Source organism: Lagopus leucura, unplaced genomic scaffold, assembly GCF_019238085.1.
Source record: "Lagopus leucura isolate 7727_CA_CO unplaced genomic scaffold, USGS_WTPT01 Super-Scaffold_100037, whole genome shotgun sequence".
In the NCBI taxonomy this organism is placed as follows: Eukaryota; Metazoa; Chordata; class Aves; order Galliformes; family Phasianidae; genus Lagopus; species Lagopus leucura.
Window position 1 is genome coordinate 2,812,867 of NW_024962286.1, and position 24,523 is coordinate 2,837,389.

Consider the following 24,523-nt stretch of genomic DNA (forward strand, 5'->3'; position numbering starts at 1 on the left):
ATCCAACCTCACTGCTACAGGTAAAATTATTCTTAGATGCAGAGTGTTTTGATGTATTCTAACACTGAAGCTGTTTTCAAAAATATAAAGTAAAAGGAGCTTCCTACTGACAATTCAAACCTCACCTACAGTTTCCAGTACCTTACATGGGTACGAGCCCTTCTGTGAACAGCAGTTTCCTCACCATCCTCACCCTGCAAGATGAGCAACCAGCGACTGACAGACATGGGTTGAAAATTATCAGTTTTCCCTACCTTTTTAGGAGAAAAGACTCCCAGTGTTCCTCCATCTTCCCGAATAGCAACTCCCATTTCTGCCAACAATGCCTCCCTGGAAGAGTAAAGCAAATTATTTACCACAATTTAGGCTTCAGAAGATAATTTGTGATCAATAGAAGCTCTCAGTTTCGTTATGAAATACAATATGCTTTCAACCAGCCTATCCACTGACCATGCCAGGGCTGCTGCCACCTTATCACCATAGGGCAAGTTTCCAAACTTGAGCTCCAGAGTTTACAGGAGGAATAAGAACAACAAGGGAGATCCGACAACACTTCAGTGCAGTGGAGTATCAAAAAGCGAGTGTAATTAGAACATTAATCTTCCTTAAGGTGGCAATGAATGTAAAGGCTGTTGTAAATTTAGACATTTAATTTAAAATGAGCAACCATCATGTTAATTTACTAAGATTTATCTGCCTCTTCCTGATCCAACATAAAAAGCATTCTCTCCTTAAGACCTAAAAGGGATTGCGTGGGGACAGACAAACTCTTCATGTCATTCACTATTTGAGGATTTGAGGACAATTGATTGGTTCAGGTTTTTCTGGTGGGTTGCACTGTTTTTTGTTGCTGTTTTTATTGGGAGAGGTTTTTTGTTTGTTTTGGGGAGAGGAGGAGGAGGGTGAAGGAAGTGGGAGTGATGAACTCAACTCTGAGCATCATCAACATAATGCAGTCAAGACTTCCACAGCTCAAGGATCAATTATGAGAATTTCAAAGTATTTAATAAATAGCACTCAGTTTTGTTCTAACCACTTTCTGACAACGTTTAAGCATGTCTTATTGCTTTAGATGCAAGTCAAACCACAGCTGGAAAGCTGAAGTTGTTCCACAACATAAGGAATTCTGGTACTAAAAGTTTAATCTTTGCTGTTTAAATTCACTGCCAGTGTTTTTGTAATGTGAGAGAAAGGAGGAAGAAAGAGACCAGGACCGTATGCTGCTTCACAACAGAAGCTGATGTAGCAGCTTGGGACATTATCCAAACTATAATTCTAAACACTTTAACTTTAGAAAACACGAGAAAGAATATGGCATTCTCTCAGTACTGCCCCTGTCGTTACACATAATACGAAGACCAGCAGAATTATCACTAAGCCCCATTCTGCTGTTCCACTGCTTTTCAACAGAGCAACATTATCCATTTTCTAAAAACAATTCACATCTACAGCATTTCTAATTCCTGACCTTTCCATCCTAATGGCCTCTGTTTTCCTCAGCTTCTCTTCCCACGTTTCATTCAGCTCTGCAATGATCTTCTCAGATTCCTGTGTAAAAATCCCAAAAGCTGTTTTACAGTGTCCTCAATGTTCTCTACATAAAATACAATGTAATTAATATTGATGCTCAGTGCTAGATCTCCATTTAATTTGAGGTACAAAACATATTCAGTGCTTTAAATCACTAAGTTGTCTTCCTTAATTTTTAAGAGAATTAACAGCCTTGAAAGGAAGGCAAAAAGAAAAGACGACTTCGTGTCTAACCTCAATCAGACTTTAATTTGAGCCACCTAAAAATTTCTTTTTTCTTTAAAATCCTAATTTACAGACATCATTCAGCAACTGGATGCCAGGGAGCCACAGAGAGCACACCATTATTTCCATGGTAACAGCAAGCTCCTAACAAGAAAGGGATATGCGGTGTGTGTTCCAGCCCATTGCAATCCCTGTGGCAGTGTCTCATGGACAAGACATGAGAATGAAGCACAGATTCAACAGAGCCAGCTTTCCCCACTCATCCGCCCATGAAGATTGGGGGGGCCTTCGGTGAAAAAAAGAAATACTTCACTGTAATGCACTTTTGATGCGGTTCAATTCTGTGCAGAATTGGGACAAGGCTGCTATTGTCTGGATAAAGCATGCTATTCTGTGTGCTTCACATTTTAATCTGTGGGGGCTGGGTGGACACAACAGTGGCAGGATTATTCTGCCTCCTTTTTTCAACTTTGGGGTAATTTGGTTTTCTGAAAGCTGACTGTATTTGCTAGTCAGACCTAGTCCACTCTAGTGCTGACCAGGCCTCTTCAAGTCTAGATTTAAGTTCAAATTTCCTGTAATTGCCACTGTATCAAAAGACCTACAAACAAGAACCAAGATCACAATTTTGAATTTAGTGGCAGCTCCAGGCTGCAGTTAAAATCATATAATCCTAGCAGAAAAGGCTGTACACAAACACAGCCTCAAACTCATTTCAGTAAAATGCATTTTTTAGGGTACAAGTGGATTTCAGACAACTTCCTATGGAACAGCAGTATGCTGGATATATTTTTGGCTGAAGGAAAGTTCTCCCACTTCTGACACTGTTTAGCCTTTGCAAAGACCCAACCAACAGCCTGCTTTCTCTGCAGCAATACTTGCCTTCAAACGCTCAATTGCCTCTTCTCCTCCAGGCGTCGACATGATTCTTTCCTGTATACTGGACACAGATGTTAAGCCCACCTGACTACTGAGAGAGCAGGAGGACGGAGAGGCAGTGAGGGACCCCATGGAGGCTGTGGAAAAATTGCCAGGACGTTGATTCTCGGTGGCTAGCAAGTATCTATGCTTATTGTTCTGAAAATCTTTCAGATCTGAGAGAGACACACACAGAGGGAAGGCAGAGAGACGGGCAAAAGGAAAATAGGAGGTGGGAAGGAACAAGAAAGAGGAAGATAGGAAGGAAACACCAGTATAAGAGGAAAGCATTTAAGCAGCGACAAAACAAGTTTTGTAATTTTTAGATGGCAGTTCTGAAACAAATCCCTTCACATTAGTAGGTACGATAAATAAATCAGACCCTGAGGATTACTAGAAAGGGCTGTGCCATAAATCACTCTGATCAAAAAAGCTTGAAAAAATAAATTACACTCTCCAAAAATAAACTGTCTCATTCCTAAACGAACGTTAAGCTGCTGCGCACCATGAAGGTCAGAACAGGAGCAGTTACTGATGGGATTAGTGACATCCTGGGCTGAAGCCTGAATATACACCAACCCCTATAACCCAGCAAAATGTTACTCTCCAGAGTCCTTTAACTCAAAGTAGTGATCGTGAACTGTGACCACAAGGACCACCAGCCAACTCCTCCCTACATGCTGTCAGCACCTAGGCCACCTGTCAGCCCACCGCAGGGAGGAAAGAACACAAGTTCACAGTAATGTGGTTGTGCCTCCCCCTTCATCCTCTCCATCTCAAAAATGGCCATCTCAGATACGTCATCAGTGAGGTATCTGCTGAGGCTCTGACAGAAGTACCACAGAAGGTGGTTTAAAGCTTTTTGGTCTTCATTTACAAGAAGAAAGACAAAATAAAAAGTTATAAGGCAGCCTTCAGAGCCTGAATAAACAGAGACCTGAAAGATACTTCCTTTAAAGGCAGGAAACAAGATGAAGGCACATGAATGATTTAAAAACATCCAGAGGCAATTTATTTTGATCTAACTTGGCTTCTCAAATGTCTGTAAACCACGTCCTCAGAATAATCACAAAAAATATTTTGTAACAACTGGACAGCTCAGTTTTAATAATTTCCATGGCTTTAACTTCTAGCTCAAACAAATCCTTCAAAGTACTCTTCTTAGTAAAGAAGTGAAATTAGGCCTTGCAAATTACGAATAAGGGTTTCACTTCCAGAAAAATAAGAGACGCTCAGAAAGACACTGCATAAATCTCCATGTCCTTCCACATCTCCTCAACTTCTACCCTAACCAGCCCTGCTATGGTAAATCTAATATCTGAGCATTCTATTCAGGCCTCGTGGTTGCATGTAATCAGTTTGAAAACCACCATCTGCGAATAAAGGAAGCAAGGGTGGAAGGTTAACAAAAGGAAGGCAGGTTAAGGGAAAGGGAATGCCATCAGGATGAGGAAAGCAGACATGGCAGAGCAGGGAGGATGATGAAGTCTCGAAAGGCCAGGAGATGCATGCACTCCTGGAGATGAAGGAAGTGGCACCCGCAGTAGCTTTCGCAGTTGCTGTGATCATTGAGAACCAAAACCCTCAACACCATGCACGCTCCTCCTGGAGGCTGCAGCTTTCACAGATGACATATGCACACGCTGGAAGCAGCATCAGAACATAAGACAAGGCCAGGATGAGTCTTTACATCACCAGTAGCTTTGATTTCAGGAAATTTCAGACAGATCTCTTCTAGCTGATACTGCTTTCAAGTGAGGGGGAAGAAGACTGGCTGAGAGTTTAAAGCAAAATCTGCCAACACAAAGTTTACACTGCATACATATCAGACATCTCTCTTGCAATGGAATTAGTATTTTTCCCTTCCATAAAGGCAAACAGCAGAACAGAAATAAAAGGATATTTGCTGAGTGTTTCTAACCCTAGGAAACCTATCCTCACCAACCATTACAGCTCAAATAAGGAACCTTTACCAGCACAAGATGTGTAACAACTTCTTGTCTAAAAAGGCTACATAAAATAAACCTCAGTCTCCAGGAGGATCTAATACTATTTCATCTTGAATTAATCAACACATTTCAAATAAATACTTCTAAGTGGTAAAGAGAAGTTAAAAGGTTAGGAAGCTAAATGAGCAGAAGCTGTTTCAGCTGAGTAACTCAAAAGATTTGAGAAAAAAATTCTAGTTCAAATACAAAACGTCAGCTGTCATGGAAACAGGCTAAATTGTGACCACTCTCCCTTCTGTATTCTGCCAGAGAGCAAGCAAGGAACATATGCTGTATTTTAAACTTGGTTTGTTTTTTTTTTTGACTGTGGACTTAGTTTGAGCTGGTTAAGCTAGTTTCCATGAGACTGTATAACGTTCCACAACGAGGGTTCTGTCTGGGATTTCCCTGTGAGAAATGCTGGCATGCAAAGCTCAGTTAAAAGCTGACCCAGAAAAAGCAGGTTAAGAATAGAACCACACAATACACACATTTGCCTCCACTTCCAGAGTATTCATCTCCCATTGGATCAACTGAAGGGAAGCAGGAGGGAAAATACAAGAAGGATCAAAATTGAAGATTCACCAGTGACACAGAAAGGGAAGAGATTACTACTCCATGCTTAAAGATATAATACACAGTTTTCAGTAGCTTTTTTTTTTCAGTTTTGATCTAGAACCAACAAACAGACTGCACCAAACAGGTGTTCTCATGCATTTCATTTTCTCATGGCCTTCATCTCTTGAAAATAAGCAGATAGAAACATTTATACATAAGTGAGGCACAATTTTGTTCCAGAGCTTTACGAGAATACCGGCAAAACAAACCAGTACAATGGAGCTGTACTGACTCAACTCCAACTCTTGCCCCAAAATAATTTAGTATTTTATTTACATGCAACCGTTTCAAAATAAGTAAATTTAGAGATGATGAATGCTTTGACACTAAGGGCATGGTCTAACAGGAGTTAGGGCAAGGATGGTACCAAAGCCAGGTATCAATTAATGACCTTTAGCCTTCAAGAAATAGGAAAATACACTTGCTTTCTCATTATGAAATCAGTTGCTACATCACAACTATCCTTCTTTTATCAGCACCAGACAAAACGCCCTTCATAACTCACCAAGGCAACTCTTGAATGTGAAAGTTCCATTACAGTAAAATTACTTCCATTGCAATAGGAAAATCCACCTCCAATGCTTTTCCTTGAGAGTTTGAAGGTGGCCTATTAACATTACAGAGACTGATCCTAGGGTGAGTTATTTGAAGACAGAGGAGGCCATTCCCAAAATGTTGTTCCAAGTTTAACAGCAGCTTCTACACCCAATTTCAACATTCTATGGCAGGCCAAGCTCTCCCTCCCCTCTGTAGAGGAGAGACTAAACCCAAGATGGCAAGGTCTGTTTAACCCACTTACTGTCAATGATATCTCCCAGCCCTTGGGCACGCAAGAGATCCTTAAGCCTTGTCACCTCCTCCTTCAGCTCACGCACCAGCTTGGCATTTGGATCTTCATTGATAACAGCATTGCATTTAATCTGTTTTGCACGATCAGCATATCTGGAACCAATCAAAAAACAGCCCTTAAAATGAACCCATGTATGTCCATAGGCAACACAGGAATGTAGTAACATAGATTTACATCAGAAGAATTTCTACTTAATACAGAGTACTGCTACACAAAGAACAACTCTTCTTCAAGATCTATACAAGATGCATTAACAAGGTGCACCGTGCATAACAGAATTTCTTCCCCATTACTGACTGCTCTGAAGCCTCAGTTCAAGTAAAATGCTCAATTCCAGTGGCCACACTAGAAAAGAACAGGAGAAGACGAGTTTGACATCTCAAATTAGAAGTAGGCTATTAACTCCTAGTTTCCCTGCTCACATACATCAGTTTTCCCCTTTTGGGATAACTGCATTTTTCCCATTATACAGTTTTCTTTCCTAGAGGTTTCTCAATTTATATTAACCAAAAATTTGAAGGATAGCATGTGTCTGGTAGAGCACACAGTTACCCACATCCATCTCAGATGAACGAAACTGTACCTTAAAGTGCTCAAAGTTTCATCATAGTTGATATCTGCTGGACTCAAAGCAGCAACCATAGCAGTTCGGGAATTACCACCTGCAACAGAACAGATGAAGTTTTAGACAACACCTCAGTGCCCAGTCTAAGCACTACAGCCTGCTGAATATCAGTATTTTCCATGAAGTACAGAATTCAACTGCATTCCACATAACTAGGAACACACAAAAATCCCGCAGCAAAGCTGCAGCTTTAAAGAAAAGGTGAAACACACGATTCAGATTTGACTGTTAAAATATTTAAACCCATAAAGAATACAAATTTAAGTGAATTAAAAACATTCTGAAAATTTACTGAGGATTTCTTTCCATACTGGCACAGATAAAGTCAGCCATACCTAGATTTTCTCGAAGAAGCCACGTTAGTACAGAATCCCTGTATGGTATGAAGTCTGTCTTCTTCTTCTTTTTACTCTACAAAGTAAAAGAACAAACAAGAAAAACCTGAAAAATAAACACTGAATGGAAAATGAACACAAGTACTCACTCAACACTCAAGAGGTGCTGAAAAGGCACCTCTTTGCCCCTTGTCAAAAGTGAGTAACCTTAAAACAGACAAGTAAAATTAAGTATAGTGGGTAAGCATCAGATGTTGAAGCTTGCAAAATTTTCCATTCACTTTATACAACTCAGAATAGACAACTGCCTGCAACCTATTACAGAGGTAAGGAAAAAATCATGGAGCACAGAAGCACAAAAACAAAGTTTCCCTGCTGAAAAGGTAAGTATCCCCAAGCTAATTCACCAAATCAGGAGGAGGGATGTAGTAAAGAAAAAAAACACTCCCAAAACATACTTAAGTGTGTGTTTTTCATGTCCTTATATCCAACCTAAGCATATTTTTGAATCCCAGTATCGACCATTCTCACATTTTGTAACAATTCTTTATAACACAGTAATTTCTCAAGAAAGATCCTTGTTCATTGGTTCCAAAGACAATAACATTTCACAACTGATCAAACACAATAACCACTCTGACCATCCTACCTTGCTGGTGCAGTTATCCTAAGTTGAAAGCATTAAAGAAAGCAGAAGACAATAAATGATGTGCTTCTTAATAGAGCTTATATATGTTTCCACGCTAGTTTGGATAGCATCCTTTTATTGAGAAGCCCCATGAATTGGAATAAGTTTCATTAAAATAAAAACAAAAAAGCCTAAGAAGCACTTAAGCACACTCAGCCTGTCCCAAGCTATTGAGAACTTCCTTTTAAAAGCAGCAGTAATTCACCTTTTTTTGTTGTTTTGGGTTTTTTTTATATTAGTTGAATTAAAAAGCACAAGAGAAAGTACATTTCTGAACCTACAAGACTGTGTTTGGATTACTGTCTGTTTAATCAACTAAACACATTAAGTCTTTGCATTGAAAAAAGTCTGTGATGATCAAACTGCTATTTCTAACATAGGACATCTTAGCATTTTAACATGAAACATGCAGTTACATTTCCAGGATTATTCTTTTCAACAGAAATACTACCATGGCTCTGCAGAACCGAAAGCTTGTTATCTGAACACATCCTCTACACAAAAGTAGACTCATTCTGCAAGGCTTCTTCAAAGCTAAGTAAACTAATGCCTCAAACTACCTTGAAATAGTTTCCAGCAGGCTCTGTAAGATGCAGGGCACACACAGAGCTAACTTCACTGATAATGCCACATCAAGAACAGTGAACGACTCTACTCTCACTGTCTCAGTCTTACTAGTTATGGAAAGGATGTTGCAGATAACTAAATGCTGTACTTACCACCTCTGCCAATGCTGAAATAACTTTGCCCAGAGTCGTGAGAGACTTGTTTATATTTGCTCCTTCCTGGGAAAACAGAACCCAGCATTAGTAAGTCTTATTTTTCAATCATAAATCTCTGCAAACTTCAGTCTTTACTTCCACAGCCATTTTTTTCCAAACCTATAATTGCAATTCTTACACTGCTTGTGCACCCACTTCCCTTTTTTCCCCCACACATCAGTGGCCCCATACCTTTAATCGGGTTCCTTTGGCACCAGTTGAATCAGCTCGCTCGCTCCCTGCCAGATCCACAAGGCTGATCTTGCTGACCTGAAGAAAGAAAGAACAACTAGAATTAATCCTTGTCCAACTAAAGTAAGAAATTAAGTTACTTCAAAATATCCTATGGCATGAGAAAAAACTGCCTAGAAATGACCACGGTGTGCTTAAAACTGAGGTTTTCACATGCAATTAGTTTGATTATTATTATTATTATCTTGTGGATAAGAAGCATCTGGAATTACTGAATTAAAATCTTTTGAACATCGCTATACTTCAGATTACCTAAAAAGAGAGGTTGAGGCCTGCTGCCGTGAACTGAGGTGAAAAGAAACTGTTACTGCTAAAGGCAACATAAGAATCTTGAAGGTAACCCTGACTCTAGGGACTCAAAAACTGTGGTAACAAAGATGGGGGGAAATCCTCAAAACTCCTTTCATCTCTCTCTCCCCACAGAACCTACTCCTTAAGGCTTAAATTCTTCCCACTTCTCATCTGTAACATACCTTCTCTGTGGAAAGATCAGTTTCTGCATCATGTTTCTTCTGAGTAAAGACAATTGTAAACACAGCGTGAGAGCGGCTGCTAGTTTCATTCATGTTGGTAGCTGCCACAGTCCTAGAAGATGAACACACACACATACTCTCAGAAAACAGCAGCCTCTGTGCTGTAAGTACAACAACCTGCAGGACTCAGTGCAGCTGCAGAGGATCACAGCTCACTTGCACTTATTTTTCAGTCCTCAATTCTTTCCAGCTTTAGCACAGTTCAGAGTTTGCTTAGTCTGTGTTACTTACTAACCTACCCAATACTAACATAAGAGAATACAAATGACACTCACATCAACCTCACAGACTGTTAAATGAAGCATACTGTATATAAATGACAACCAACAGCAAATAAGAACCTGAAGTTGTAAAGCAACTTTAGTCTTGATCACTTGAGTGAAGGAAAGAAACTACTTATTTATACCAAAAGGCTGACTTAAAAGCCAGTAGAATTACTTATTATTTAATTTAAAGACATTACAAGCCTTAAGTATCCACAGTGATTTGCAATACCATTACACCACTTATTCAAAATTTGTGCTGCATGTCAGGTAAACCCACAGCAAATAGAAGTATGCAACGTGCTACTGCCACCAACCTGGCCTTGTTTCCAGCATCCATGAGGTCTGCAATGTCTGTGTAAGATGTGACTGCTAACTTGGACAGATCTTCCACATAAGGGCCAAGCAGAGGATGCTCTCGCACCCGCAAATTCCCTTTGTTCTTCGGGTTCAACAAGTCTCTGACTCTCTCACAATAAATCTCCATGTAACTCACCTGAAAACAGGAATTGGCAAAGATCATTTAATGATTGTTAAGGCTGGTGGTGTAGTTTGATGTCCAGCATACAGACATTCTTTTATTCCTCACCACACTCACCTCTACAGAGTACGACATCTCTTCATTGCTGTTGTCATTGATTTTCTCAAACAATTCTTCACATAGCTGGAAAGAGATTAAAACCAAATCAGAAATTAGATCTTACTGAGTAATAAGTAACTACAATGACGTGTCACTAACTTGGCAGAGGAAGAAAAGGAACAGATTGCATCAACAACAAACAGCGTCACTAGGAAGATACTTAACCCCAATTATCTGTCATTATCATCCAGCCTTGATAATTTATTTTATAAAGCATTTCAATTCTTCAAGGTTTAACCAATACTAATATTCTGTAACAGGAAATTGGAAGAATAATCTGTTATAACACTAATAGATGAAATAACCAAAATTGGAAGAATTTTAGGAACTCGTGATTAAAATTCTTAATCCCACACCAGTCTGTTTATCTTTAAAAGAATAATCCTGTGTCAATCCACTGGTATGTTTAAGTTTCAGGACTCAGATTTCAATCAATAGGCAAATAGTATCAAAATTCATTTAACAGAATGCTGCAGTCACTCAGCATTCCACTATTTCAGTAGCACTCCTCTACAGTTAAGTCAAACGAGAGACACAAAATTAAGATCATAAAGGAAGAAAAAGAATGAACAGTTGGCAAATGCATGGATACGTGCAAGAAGATTAAAAAGCACGAGGGCAGAGGGATGTGCAAACAAAGAGGACCTGGGAACACATATCTACTGGCTCTGCGTAGAAAATAAAATACATGGAAAATGCAGACAAATTTGAAGCATGTACTTTGAAGTAATTCAGCCAACACATGGTTAAAGTCTAAAACATCAAACTACAAGACAGGAAGACAGATCAAGGAATTTTGCCAGCACAAAGAAATTTAATGTCAACAACCTGTATTAGTCAGAAAGTGATTGTGCTGTGCCCTGTGCATACGTGACAAGAGGGAACAGATTCAACAGGTTCTCTCTCGTGTCTTTAATCACATCATCCCACCAGATGTGCACAAATATACTCTTACAACATGACTTCAAAATAATCTACATATGCAGCTCCAAGAGGGACCAGAACATTTCCTACATACTTCAATGGGGTCTGTGGCCTAAATAATTTCCTCCCCAAATTATCAAATGCATCAATATATTATTTGATTTCTAACTTTGAGAAATTTGTTTCCACAAAAGGTTTATGGCAGATTCATCAGCACTGTCACCTGAATTCCTGCTGAATGCAAAGGTGCCACATGCTGACCTCATCACAGTCGGATGAGACAAGAAATCTACTGAACAGGACATCTTCATTTACCAGTTTGTTGGTGAAGGAGAGAAAATGGATGCGGAAGAGCAGACAGAACATATGGTACAATTGTTAAAAGTGCAACAATGGAGACAAAATTACTCAGTGTTCTTTTCGAGAATAAGTTTCTTACAGTTCAGAAAGAAACTGATGTTGTGTGTGAATTGCTATTCGACATTAAAAAAATAACTCTCTTGGACAGCAAGCATCTGAACAAGCTCTAAAACAAAAAAAATAAATCCCTTTCTTTTTTTGTCATACCTGGGGGATTATCCCTGCTTGGCTCTCCTCCTGTTTGCCCATCATTGTGTAGGATTTCCCAGCTCCAGTTTGTCCATAGGCAAAAATGCATACATTGTAGCCCTCAAAGGCATGCAGCAACATCTCCTTCCCAATATCATTGTACACACGGCTCTGAGATGCAAAGCAGGGATCTTCAGGCTGAAAAGACACAAGAACAGGATCAGAAAGTCTTCTCCCTTTCACGTAACATTTCAAAAAGCAATTAATTTACCTTGTGGGTCAATTCTCTCAGGAAAAGGCAAAGAGAGCACATTTTTCCACAGATTTTTCCCAAACCAATACTCCAGCACAGCTGAGGAAGCAACGTCCCAGTTTTGGTTTGTGAACACTGCAGGCACTACTGGGCATGTTTTGTGCAAGATCACTGACAAACGTGATTCAAGGTGCTTGGAATGGAGAGGAAAAACATCAAAAGTAGAGTTTGGAGAGTGGATACAAACAAAGAAGGTCTGGAAATCACAAAATCCTGGAGCAGCTGCTCCTGACTATGGCTCAGGAGGGGGAAAAGAGAAGCCAAAGCTGTGGAGTTGTTTTAGACTACAAGAGTGTGGATGAATCATTAAAACAGACAGCATTTTCTGGCAGCTGTCCTATTGCACTGCATACAACCAATCCAGGTTTCAATTTGCAAGCGCTGACTCCAAAAACCCCCAAATACATATTTCAAACTATCAAGTAACTCAATCAGCCAAGGACAACGTATCAGAACATTTTTCTACAGTTAGATTGAAGGCAGGGCTACTTTAAAGCAATCCATCCCAGTAACAAAGCAAAGCAAAACCAAACAGATAATATAAACTTGAGCACAGACGCAGAAGGAGATGTCATCTTCAAATACCTGATTGAAAAGTTTCTGCTGCACTTTGGATAAAGCCCTACTACCACCACTGTCTGATTAAAATGAACAGTGCTGCATATGCAATGAAAAAAAAAAAACCAGAACAATTGCAGTGTCAGAAAATAAACTTGCCAGATCTCGGAGCAAACACAGAACCTGCTCAAAACAAAGCTTCACAAACTAAAGACATGAATCCTCTGGTTTTTATGCAGCACACGTCAAGCACTGAGGCACTGTAGTGGTCAGACTTCAACCAATATTGGAAAAAAATTATCACTCCAGGCAATGCAGATGTTTTAAGTTGCACAAACCAGAGCAGACTGCACAGCTAACATACATAACATACCATACATTGCTCTGCAATTTGATTTTGTAGGAGAATGTCACTGTGGTATTATTGACTTAGTATTTTCTCTTCCTGAAATGTTGGACTTGAACATTAATTGCTCCTGAAATCAAGACAGAATCTAGCTGGGATAACATTCTAATGTTAGACTCAAGGCTCTCAGATCAGTTCTTTTCCTTGATAGAGTCTGTCTGCTGGTTTTTGGTACTCAATGTGCTCTTAAGATTCCTTCAGCTGATCCCATAATTCATTTGCACAGCTGCTTTGGAATCAGGAATATTCAGGAATAGTGGAGTCAGGATATTCAGTTGGAAGATTCATAAAAAGGGCTGCACAAATCCAAATTTTCCTAGGTTTTTGTCAAGGAAGTATCCTTGCTGGCCACAGATTTACTCAAATATTGTCACATTTGCACAATCCAAATTGCTAAAACTAAAAACAGAGAGAAAAGCATTACCCATTCTTTCTACATTTTTTGAGAAAAAAGGCAGGGGAGGGGTTGATGGCAGATCAACACAGTTCTGCTTTAGAACAATTACTGGAAGTCAGCAAAACCTTAGCACTAATTTGCAGGAGGGTGGGGCAGAGGAGCTCGATGGGAGAGTTTATTGCTTTTGCAGCCATTAGAAACACAGGTCGCTACTCTGCCTTTTCCAGATGTGCCAAGGGGAAACACAGCCCACATCATTCTTTGAACTGCAGAACATGAGCAACTTCCAGCCATATGCAGATAGAACTGAAGTAACTCTGGTTCACGTGCACCCTTAAAACACTTAAAACTGTTGCTGAATATTTTAAGTAATCTTTCAAATGCCCACAACCTGCTATTAAACTCAAAGAGCTTAGATTTGCTCTCTCTCAAGCTTTCAGTCTTAATGAGGGTGAGAGACACAGTGCAGGAACACCTGACAGGGATGGAACAGTCAGAAAACATGCAAGCAGTTGAATCAAGCCAGGTAAGGAAAAATGGTTTTCTTGTGAAAGAACTTACCGATGTGTGGGACCAGTAAGAGTAGTCAAAGCTGAAGGACTTTGGCGCTTCCTTGGGGTTCTTTGGGTTGATAATACCTGTAGGAAATACAATTCAAACATTTAGCTAACTTGACACTTAGGAGCAATACTTAATGAGTTTGCTGAGCCTCAGTCTGTGTCCCTGAGCATCCCCACACCACTCAGGAGTAATAGGACTGAAGCACCAGACTTACATCTTCCAAGAAAATGCATTCCTAAAAGGAATGATGCTGCTAAACAAAATTCTTCTGTTCTATAGAAAGCCTGAAGTAGGTCACGCTGCTCCTTTGGCACATAGAATAGGAAAGGCTTTTAGGAGCTGAGGGATATTAACAAGAAGGAGGAATGAAAATACAAAATCCACAGAATCCACAACACACAACAAAACCCCCACTTTTCTGTCAGTACACCTGTAACTGTGATGCTCTTTTTATTTTCTCAGCTCCCTGAATTGTTTTCAATATTTGATCCACATACATGCATCCCCTACAATTAACGTAATGCTCTTCAAGGTATATTTTAGGTGCTGTTCCCCCCCCCCCCACAAGTAACCTCTGCCAATAGATTCAGCTGCCATTTCAATGACATACAGGACTCCTGCAGATTGTGTATGCCACAGAGGGTAGTTTATAAGCACAGCTCTTGCTGCATAACTAAATCTCTACTACTGCTGCTTCTTTTCAAGTCTGTATTGTAGGAAATCCTTACAAGATCGTTTCCACCAGCTGTTTTCAAAATCATCTACATAAATAGGATTTTAAAAAGGCGTACTCCTGAGAGTATCAAAATCAGACAAACCACATGTCCATCTGCACCTATAGCAGCCATTTGCCTTTGGAAATCTTATACTAATTAAGATATTTGCAAACAAAAATCTACAAAGAAGAAAGAAAACACACAGGTGGTGACATTCTTGCTGGGGAAAACTTGCATTCCAATATCAGTCAGCCTAAGCAAAGGAAGGCTGTTTCTCATGTATTCAGGCCAGCAAAGCTGTGCTTCTGGGAGACAGAGACTTCTCCTGCTTCTTGGGAGAAATAAAACCAGAAACAAACTGCAACACCCACCACCCTTTCCATTTCAGGCATTATGATCTTAACACGTTGCACTGAAGTCTCTGAAAACGCGGTCACAGAATTCCCTTCAAGATGTAATCACTCTGCCAGATGCTGACCCCCCCGAGCCGGACCGCAGTCCAAAACTACACTGCAGAGAAAGGCTCGCTGTGTGGATTACAAATAGCAACAGTTGCTACTCTTTCTGGTGGTCAACTTCATTTTCACTTGGACGCACCTTGCGCTGACATTCTTGCTGTATAAAAGCCGACAGACGTGCAAAGCCAACAAATAACATTGCTTCACACCCGTACAGCATCACATGGCAAAGACACGTGCAGCTTTGGATAGCAACACGGGCATCAACGCATACCAAACCAGTAACCTAAGCACTCATATATGGCTCCCATTTCCCTTGCTCCTCTTGACCAAGCAGCAATAATGCAGCACCTACAACATAGTAGTACATCAATTCTCAAGTGAACAAATCCACAAGACAACCTGTCTGCACAAGCCTCAAGCAGCTCTCTCTCAGTGCAACTTCTAGCAGCCTGAAATATAACTTCTCCTGCTCCTCATTCAATTATTGAACAATCAAAGCTCCAGAAGGTAAGAAAGAAATCATGTCCTTCATCAGCAGGTTCCTATGCACAAAAACAGTACCAGAACCAGTCTCCAAATCATTTCAATGTGTCCTTCAGGAATGAGCACCACCACTTTATTCAATCATGGTGGGTTAATGGCTCCAGGGAAAGTAATTCAACTATTAAAAGCAGAAAGCAAGCAGCAATAAATAGAACCCATCCCTATGTATTGTGTAACACAATTCAAAGCAGATACATGAACACACACAAATACTGCTGGCAACTCTCATGACAATTAATTTGCAACCACAAAGCTTTGATCTCAATCTCCATGGCATGGTCTTTTTTTAGAGCCTACACTGAAATAACAATTATTCGTACGTCTTTTTAATTCTTATTTTGTCATCTACAAATGTAAAAGCCACTTCTCTTGGCCAAAGCATTTGTTCTCCAAGGAAGAAAGTTAAATTAAGATTCTACTGTGTCAGAAGCAGGAAACAGAACAAGGAGTATAAATGTTGGCATTATTCAAAAAGGAGTTTGACATGAAAACACACATTACGCACTAATAGCTTGAAAAATTCAAGTATCACAACACTTAGTCATCAAAATGCCTGATTTTTCACTCAGCTTGCTGTTCATAAAAGCATGCTGACCACCTATGAAAGGTCTCCAGCAGCGCAGCATGCTCAGTGTCAGGCAATGCACTCTGCACCTGCCCTTACAACTCAAATCTGATCCACCACGTTCGCAGAGTGATGCTCAGGCTCCAGGATTTACGCTAGTAGTGGCTCACCATTTATTTTTTTTAAATTAGGCTTCTCTGAACTCTTTCAAATTGAGTTCCATGTCTTGAAAACTACTTTCTAGGATGCGCATTTCTGCAAAGTATATCATGAGAAGCATATTAGGAAAGGGAGAACAACGTGAAAGAAAGCAGCTCTGTCAGAGGCTGGGAATGCAGCTGCCTGGCCAAAACCTTCCACAGAACAGGAACAGGGCAGAGGAAACCTCCTGGCTGCCAGCAGCTCTGCATGCTGTCCCTCACGACTGATCCAAGCACAGCCTTTTCAACTCAGTTTCAGGTTCAAGCTTGAATTCCTTTTATCCTTATTTTGATTCCTTACATACAGTCGACACTGTCTGCCTTCAGTACCACTGGTTTAATGGAATCCTGTCTGTCTGCAAAGAAATCCAGAAGGGCAGAACAACTGAGAAAACAAGATTACAACTTCAACTGATTTCATGTGGACTGAAATCCCCTTTTAGCACACGAAGCATGGAGCTGCTAGCATGGTCAACACAGTCTGAATTTGGACTGAGTGATAAGATGCATCATAAGGCAAGCTGTGAAACCTGAAAGAAGATGGTGAGGCAGCAAGAAACCAGGAAATGAAATTAAAGCAACTGACCTAACTTGAAGCTGTCTATTGTGCCAAGGGCCATCTCTGGAAGGACTACTAGATGAAGCTCACAGATATTTCTGAGACAGACAGAAGACTCGTTATATCACAGGTAAGCTTTATCCTCAAGTTTCATACGCCAGATTGGAGGGGAAAAAAAGCCAAGCACAATCATGCAGAAATTAGACTGAGCAGACAACGCTGATTTCATGCACCAAGCTGTTTTTTTCAACTAACAAGGAAACAAATAGAATTAAGAAGTAAAAGCATCGCTTCCAGCATCCCCAACACCCACAAGAACAGTAAAAGCTTTTCAGTTATTTTGTTTGGTTTTTAAACTGTGCGAGGCCAAGAAGTGCCATATTAGTAAATCACAAAATAGGTCAACATCTATCCCCTCTCACCACAGCAGACTCTCAGCTTGGTACACAAGCTAATGGTTTAATTACAGAGCCTCAGGAAATAAGAAAGGCAATAAGGCAGACGATCACAGCAGGAACACATTAATGGCCTTTTTATCTTACAGAATAAAATTGTTTATTTGATATTTCAAAGGTCCAATGTGGCAATTAACTTTCCTGTTTGCAGCCTGACACTAACGCTTTGTGCTGCAGCTATAATTAGTTACCATCAGTGTGGCACTGTGGCAGCTCTGCATGTTGGAGTCGGCCTCAGCAGCCAATGTCTGTGAAACTCAATCCCTTTTTCAGGCCCCCTGCTCTACCAAGAGCCAATTTCTTCGCTCATTTGGAATCCTACAGCTTTCCCCAAGTTAAGGTTCCTACATTGAAACAGATATTGGCAGGGGATGCTCTACAAAATCACTATCTCCTACAGCACTGCTACTGAAACAAGTCACATGCAACTAATTCAGAACTGTGCCATCTCAACACAGAGAGGCAAATTCTACAGTTTTTTTTACATAGCACTGACAAAAAGGTAAGGAAATCAACAGCTTGGCACTAAGCTTCCTCACACCAAATAACCTCAAGCTGTGTATCATTACATAAGCAATTGCATTATTCTGATCTCTTCTGCAAATGTGATTTTCTGAAGTGTACTATGAAGTGGTAATACACAATCTCAACCTGTACTCCATACTCTGTACATACAACTTGCCAGAAAATGTGCCTGAGAAGCACACAAAGCATGCACAACTGAGTAAGTCTGCAAACAGATCAGAATAAGCAATCAGTCACCTCTGAGGAAGGAGAACATGAGATTCCCACAGAGCAATTCAGAACTCAAACACAACGACAATCCTAAAACACAGCTCACAAGTGCTGCTCCCATACAGTGCAACTGCCAAAACCAAAAGTGGGCTCCAAAGCTTTAGAAAGGTTGCCATGACTTTCTTGGAATCTTCTTACCCAAAGAGATCCTGTGCCATTAACACAATTGGAAGACTACAGGGGCAAGAATGGATAAAGAGTGACCTATGGCCCCATACCCAGTAACATAGCAGATTCTCATATCACTTTCTGTTCCCACACTCCCCCAAACACAGAGAACAATGACAGTTCTGCTCCTGCACTTAATCAACTAATACAATAGAAATGACAGATTTGTTTTCCCTCTCTCCCAGCTACTTCTTCATTTTCAGATGCAGTTCATATGTGTGGAGAACTACAAAAAAAGGACTTTTTCAAAACACAACAGATGGTTCACAGTGCAAATTTAGATTACAAGACACAACCCACATATTTTAACCAACTAGTCTTTGTAAAGGAAAAGCTGATAGTAGGAACAGTATAGTCTAACAAAAGATAAGCAGAGAACTGGAGCACAATCAACGAAGGAATTATAGGTACAGATGTGTGGTATTAACAACAAACCCATCCTCACAAAACTTCTGATCTCACATGCCTTTACTTAAACAGGCAACTCCAGTGCTTGGCAGGAGGTTCTTCCACACTCCAACCTCTAAATCTCTATTTGTTCCTTAACCAACACTCCCATACCACCCACCACCTGCTCCATCAGCTAGCACAAAAATAACTCATGCTTTCAGTCTTTCAGGTTGATGGGATCAAATTCACTTCTAGTTTCGCATTTCAGCAAAAACTGTTTGCAAACTTTGACAGAGAGCTTCAGTACAGAAACAGTGTTGGTGTTCCAATGGTCATTTTAAATTTTTGTGCAGTTTCTGATGCAGTTCTGATTTGTTCAAGTTTATATCCAAAAAACACACAAATATGAACTTCATTTTACATTTATAACAAGAAATACACTCATGGAATGGGGAAAGGGTGCAAAGCACACAAGAGTAAAGAAATGCAAGTCCTCTTATTCCTCACTGTCTTGAAGTCAAGTCACCAAATTGAGCAGCTCCACCTCCTCGAGCGGTGAGACTCGCCTTGCAGGGCACACTGACATCAGATGTGCCACATATTAGTCACTCTGTAGGGCACTCCAGCACAGAACTGGATAACTGCAGTTTGCCCTTCAGATAAACACTAGCAGACAGAATTAACTTGGGCTAAATCCTGGGATTAGCTGACATACAGTCTGTGCTGGGGAGGAGAGGAAAGCAGACTGATAGATTCAAAAAGAAGAAAACCAAAAACCATCCTCCTATCAATTGCGATTAAAAGTAAAACCCAATAATGGTGGAAGTCAGGTATGGAATTGCAGAAACCAAACTCCCATCATTGAAGCAATGCATTCTTTCCTGTCATTCACACTGTCTGTTCCTGTATTCCTACCCATCCATCAAGGCAGAAGGCACAAAGACTCCTTTATTCCCACATAGGAAATAGAACCAGTTAAAATGAGTTGTCATCTGACAGAACAGCATTCACACCAGCCTCAGTAATTCTCCTAATGGCAGCAGTAACCTACCCAGAGCACATTCCTACCAAATACCAACACGTATGAAGAGATAACAGCAAGCAGAAAAGCCACTCTCCTGTCCTCACTTACATTCACATCATCGGTGAAGGAACAGATAGGAGTTCAGGAGTTAAGCTGGGCAGAACTTTGGCACGGCTATTTTTTCTTCAGCAAAATTTAGGGAAACAAATACCAAATCATTCTGTGCCTTCTTGAAATTCTGTTTGAATACAAGCAGCAGTTTTACATCTGAATAATCAATTTAAACGAGGTCAATGATCTTAAAGACTTTTAGAATCAAACCCACAAGACCAAATTAACAATAAAAGTATCCCAAAATGCGCGTGTCTGGAAAGTATATCTGCGCCATCTGTAGACTGGAATGCCAACAATGGGAACACGGTGCTTACTGAGAGCAGGGTGGAGCAGGCATTCTTATGTGCTGGGATGTGAATAACACCCCACAAAAACACGTTTAATACAGGCTTCTTTCCTAGGCATACGTTGCAATCAGATATATGGCCGTACTGCTTTTATAAAGAGACTTTCAAGGTTGTTATTACAAGAGATAAATGAAGGGAAACGGACACTTCCAGCTTGTAAAACAGTGCCTCCTTTTCAAAGCATTGTTTGCATTTTTCAAATCATTAAAAGGAAAGGAAACCAAATAGAAGCTAAGAACAGCTCATTTGGAATTCAACCGGATTCTCTCCCTGCTGTGGAATTTCAGCCTTGTACTGGAAGAAAGGTTGGATGGGGGAGGGCATTGTGCTCAGCAGCACCAGAGCGAGGCAAAGGCTGGCTCACAGAAGCTGCTGGAAAGCTGCTCTCATCCTCAGCTGCTCTTGCAGATCCCACTGCTATAAATACCAGCACTGCAGCTGGCATTCTGGGAGAGCAGCATGCCGGCAGGCTGTGCAGCAAGTGGGAGCGAGCCGAACCACACAGCTCCAGCCGTCCACAAAGCTGAACCAAAAGCACCCCAAAACTCACTGCCATTTAATAACCTGACACTGGCCTGCTGCAGAAGCTGTGGGTCAATGCTTGGAGTTGTGCTCAATTCTTCTCTCCTGTGTTTTTTGCTGCAGGATAATACAAACTCATCCCATGCTTTCTGCTTTCACTTGGTGGCACCTCCAAAAGCTGCTGGCCTTCTGCAAAGGTTTTGGCCTTCAGACACATTGCCAGCACTGCATTCAAAGAAGCCTGGGGAGGCTGTTCCACCAGCCTTAGTAGTTTAAAAGATTCGTGTGGTGAAAATGTTGGATTATTAGAAGCAGTTCCCCCTGCAAACAGAAATAACAAAATGCAAAGAAAATTGCCTCCATCTTCTCCTTGAGCCAAGCCTGCATTCAGGCCTTCCCTTGCCTGCCGTGGGACTTGGAACAAATGGAGCAACTGACAACAGGGGAGACATTCAGAGAACTTCAGCCAACGCCACTTTTCTCACTTATCTTTCCAATCAGTTCCCAAATCAACCTCCCCTGCAAGGCATCTTCCCCAGGACCCACAGAATGCCTGTGTTGACAGTGCCTGTGTTGGCGTGGTAGCATTAACACCGAACAAGCACTCATTCATGGACAATTCACTGTAACCACAGTTATGAGCATTTACAGACCAGGAAAACCTGGGTGAGGCTTAAGTGACTTTACTCCACGAAAGTTTATTTTCCCAACACAACCTCAAGAGGCAAACACACAGGAACAGAAGCAAGCTGTATGCAGAAAACAAACTAAACAAGATGAGCTGTAAGAACTCATGCCTGCTCCTTAGCAGGCACAAAGCATATCAGAAATGGGTTCATTTTTGCTGACACCACAATCACTCACTTGAAGAAAATAGATTGAGAATCAAAACTGAACTCTCCCACCTCCACTGTCTCACCTGAAGTTCTTAAGTGGAGGAAAAACGTATTTAGGTAAGACAGCTCCCACAGAATCCCTCACTTGCCTTTCCTACCTGTGCAGCAGCCACTACACAAATTCCCACTACTTTACTACCCACATGTCCTCAGTGCCAGCCTAAATAACAGCCAGTTTCTCATTAAGGACTTCTCCCATCAGGGATTTAAACTGAAGGTTATTTCCATGATACAAACTCTTTAATGAAACTGTCCAAACCACACTAATGGAATGCTACTTCAAAAGAAAACCAACTTGCTGTTATTACACAATAGCATTTCTTTTCCATTCAGTGTGCCTTTTCATTCAGAAAAGACTCAAAAGTTAAATGAGAAAGCAAAAGATCAGCAAATTCTAGTTTGTTTGCTTGTTTTTACCTTTTGGAGTAAGCTTCTTTGAATGGTTGATAGATTTTAGAGACATATAATGAAAACAAATCATTAGAAATTAAAAAAAAAAGTTGTATTTTGTCCCTCAACCTCTATAAACTGAACTCAGAATGCCTTACAAAGCTTTTCTGCCACCAAGGACGCCTGCTTGAGAACCCAGGTTGCCATCTGCCTGCAGCAGCAGCTGTAACTATTGTTCCTGGCAGATGGGGCTGCTCCAGTGTCCCTACTTTCATTAAGTACAAAATACCTTAAGCAGTCCACAAAAAAAACGTTTGAACATCACAGAGCTACAGGGAGAAATGCTGAGTTAAAAGCCCCAAACAGGCCATCATCCGTGCTGGCCTGAGGTGCTGGCTGCTCTCCCACCTCCATACACCGAGATACACCTCGGCTGCGCAGGTGCACTTGGCACACACTGCTTTCACTGCTTTCACTGGCACCCACAGGACACCAAAATCTGTTTTAATCCATCACGACCAGTTACAGAGAACATCCCAGTAAAATAATTCCTCATTTCCTTCCTTCATTGTGCTTTTCTATATGCTTGTTCAGCTTTTTAAAAGACCAGACCATTAAGACTCAGCCACCCACAGCTACCTGAGCAGTCCTGCACCTCCTAACTTGAACCTCTGCTTCACTTTAACTTTTATTTATGTGTTGTTCTTTTTAATGGACAGCAGGCTTATGAAAAACAAAAGCAAAGCACCACAAGACCACCACAGCACTGGGATGCTCTCTGAACACAGAACAGTTCATCCTGACTCTATGATCCAATCACCCAAGGCAGCAGCTGCCCATGTTGTTCACATTTTATCTACTCGTTTTTTTACTGCTGATAGAAAATACTTTCAGATCTATAGCTCTCCTCTCAACCCATCTATTATGCAGCAGGATGGTTTTCCCACTCATAAAAACAGTAATTTAGGGAATGGACTGACTCTGCTGAGCACACTGCAGATAAGATGCATCGATGTACACCATTCTGAAGGAAAGATTAAAAAAGCAAGAGATAAAACATATTCAAACAAGATATGCCGACATCCAGAGGTTCAAGATCTGTTACTGAAATCTTATTTCCAAAAGCTGCTGGTGAGTTTAACCTCGAGCATGTTAAGCCATCTGTCCAGTACATTATAGAAACACAAAAGCAGAGAATCTTCCAAATTTAAAGACTGCCAATATGAAAAGGAATCATCTCAAAGATAAACTGCATTAGGGTTACTGCAGAAGCTCCAGTCTGCTTCAGTACTGTGTGGGATTTTAATCAACACAACACCATCACAAAAGCAACTTGAAAGTCTGATATTAAGTTTCATATGAAAAATTTCCTATCTGCAATAGCAGCACAAGGAAGGAACAACGTATTACAGAGCATAAGGACTGCCAGCAGAAAGATCACACCAGGGAGTTAATTATCAATATAAGAAGTCTTCAGAGCCCATTAACTTTTCCCTCCAGGCACACCTATCCCTCACCAGGAAGCCCAGCACTGCTGACTGACCCCAGGGCAGTGCTACAAACACAGCTGCACTGTGCCCTGACCCAGTGGGTCTGTGTGCAAGGGTTTCTGGGCACAGGTCTGCACAAGGGGCAATACAGATGTGCCCTTCAGAACTGAAATCCAAATGAAAACAAAGCATTCAGGTCACTTCAATCTGTGTGCATAGCAAATGCTTTTAAAAACGTCCTATTTTTTTCCTAAGGTCCCAGAAGTTACAACAAAAAACAAGGATGGTCTTTCTTAGAAGCGTTCCTCTCAGTAAATGTTTCATCTTTCGTTTGCTTTGGTTTTTATCTAACAATTTGATGGTAATGCTATGGTGCCTTTGGAAATCATTGCACATTCACTGATTAAGTGCTTCAGTAGCAGGATTTTGCCGTTTCCATGTCTATGTCCCATGTTTAGGAATCCCACTATTGTCTTCCATTCTACCCTCAGTTCTCCCGTTTCCACTGCAGAACTTCTGACAGCATGATTCAAACGGATACCATCTGCAATCAGATATGATCTGAGCAGCACAGGCTTTCTGCCAAAATACCAGCCCCTTAATGCAGTCAGCACATGTGACTTCAGCTGGACTGCAGAATTTCATTCCTGCAATGCATATTTCAAAAACAGAAAGACACAGTGATGCACTCTGACAATCCTTTAAGTGCAAGATGCTGCAGATCGCCAATTTCTGCAACTATAAAGAATAACAAAGTCAGAAAAATCAGCAGAACAAACAAGCAGGGTGTGCCAGGTACTGGTTTCAAAGTTTCCATACGCTGCCTTCTTCAGAGGGAAAAGCAGAAGCCCTGATTACTCAGGGCAAAAGCACTTCTTGCAGGAGCACGACTGCATTCGTTATGTTCAGCTTTGGATACTTCTGCATATTTCATTAGTTCAGCTATTGAGCCAC

General features: G+C 40.8%; 1 protein-coding gene across 6 annotated transcripts in view; it reads right to left on the bottom strand.

The window, feature by feature from the left end:
* Positions 1-24,523, bottom strand: part of KIF1B (kinesin family member 1B) — an 83,421-nt gene that overhangs the window by 50,270 nt on the left and 8,628 nt on the right. For 3 of the 6 annotated variants that reach the window (XM_042883441.1, XM_042883439.1, XM_042883442.1), the window contains exons 3-15: positions 13,935-14,011; positions 11,718-11,897; positions 10,185-10,250; positions 9,904-10,082; positions 9,264-9,375; positions 8,731-8,808; positions 8,497-8,562; positions 7,090-7,165; positions 6,713-6,791; positions 6,079-6,221; positions 2,638-2,771; positions 1,469-1,548; positions 255-330 (exon numbers count right to left, since the gene is read on the bottom strand). In XM_042883441.1, coding sequence (XP_042739375.1) covers positions 255-330; positions 1,469-1,548; positions 2,638-2,771; positions 6,079-6,221; positions 6,713-6,791; positions 7,090-7,165; positions 8,497-8,562; positions 8,731-8,808; positions 9,264-9,375; positions 9,904-10,082; positions 10,185-10,250; positions 11,718-11,897; positions 13,935-14,011 — 1,346 coding nt within the window. Of the gene's footprint in view, positions 1-254; positions 331-1,468; positions 1,549-2,637; positions 2,850-5,152; positions 5,195-6,078; positions 6,222-6,712; positions 6,792-7,089; positions 7,166-8,496; positions 8,563-8,730; positions 8,809-9,263; positions 9,376-9,903; positions 10,083-10,184; positions 10,251-11,717; positions 11,898-13,934; positions 14,012-24,523 lie in introns of all 6 variants that reach the window. The other 3 variants (XM_042883440.1, XM_042883437.1, XM_042883438.1) reach the window with 2 other exon arrangements.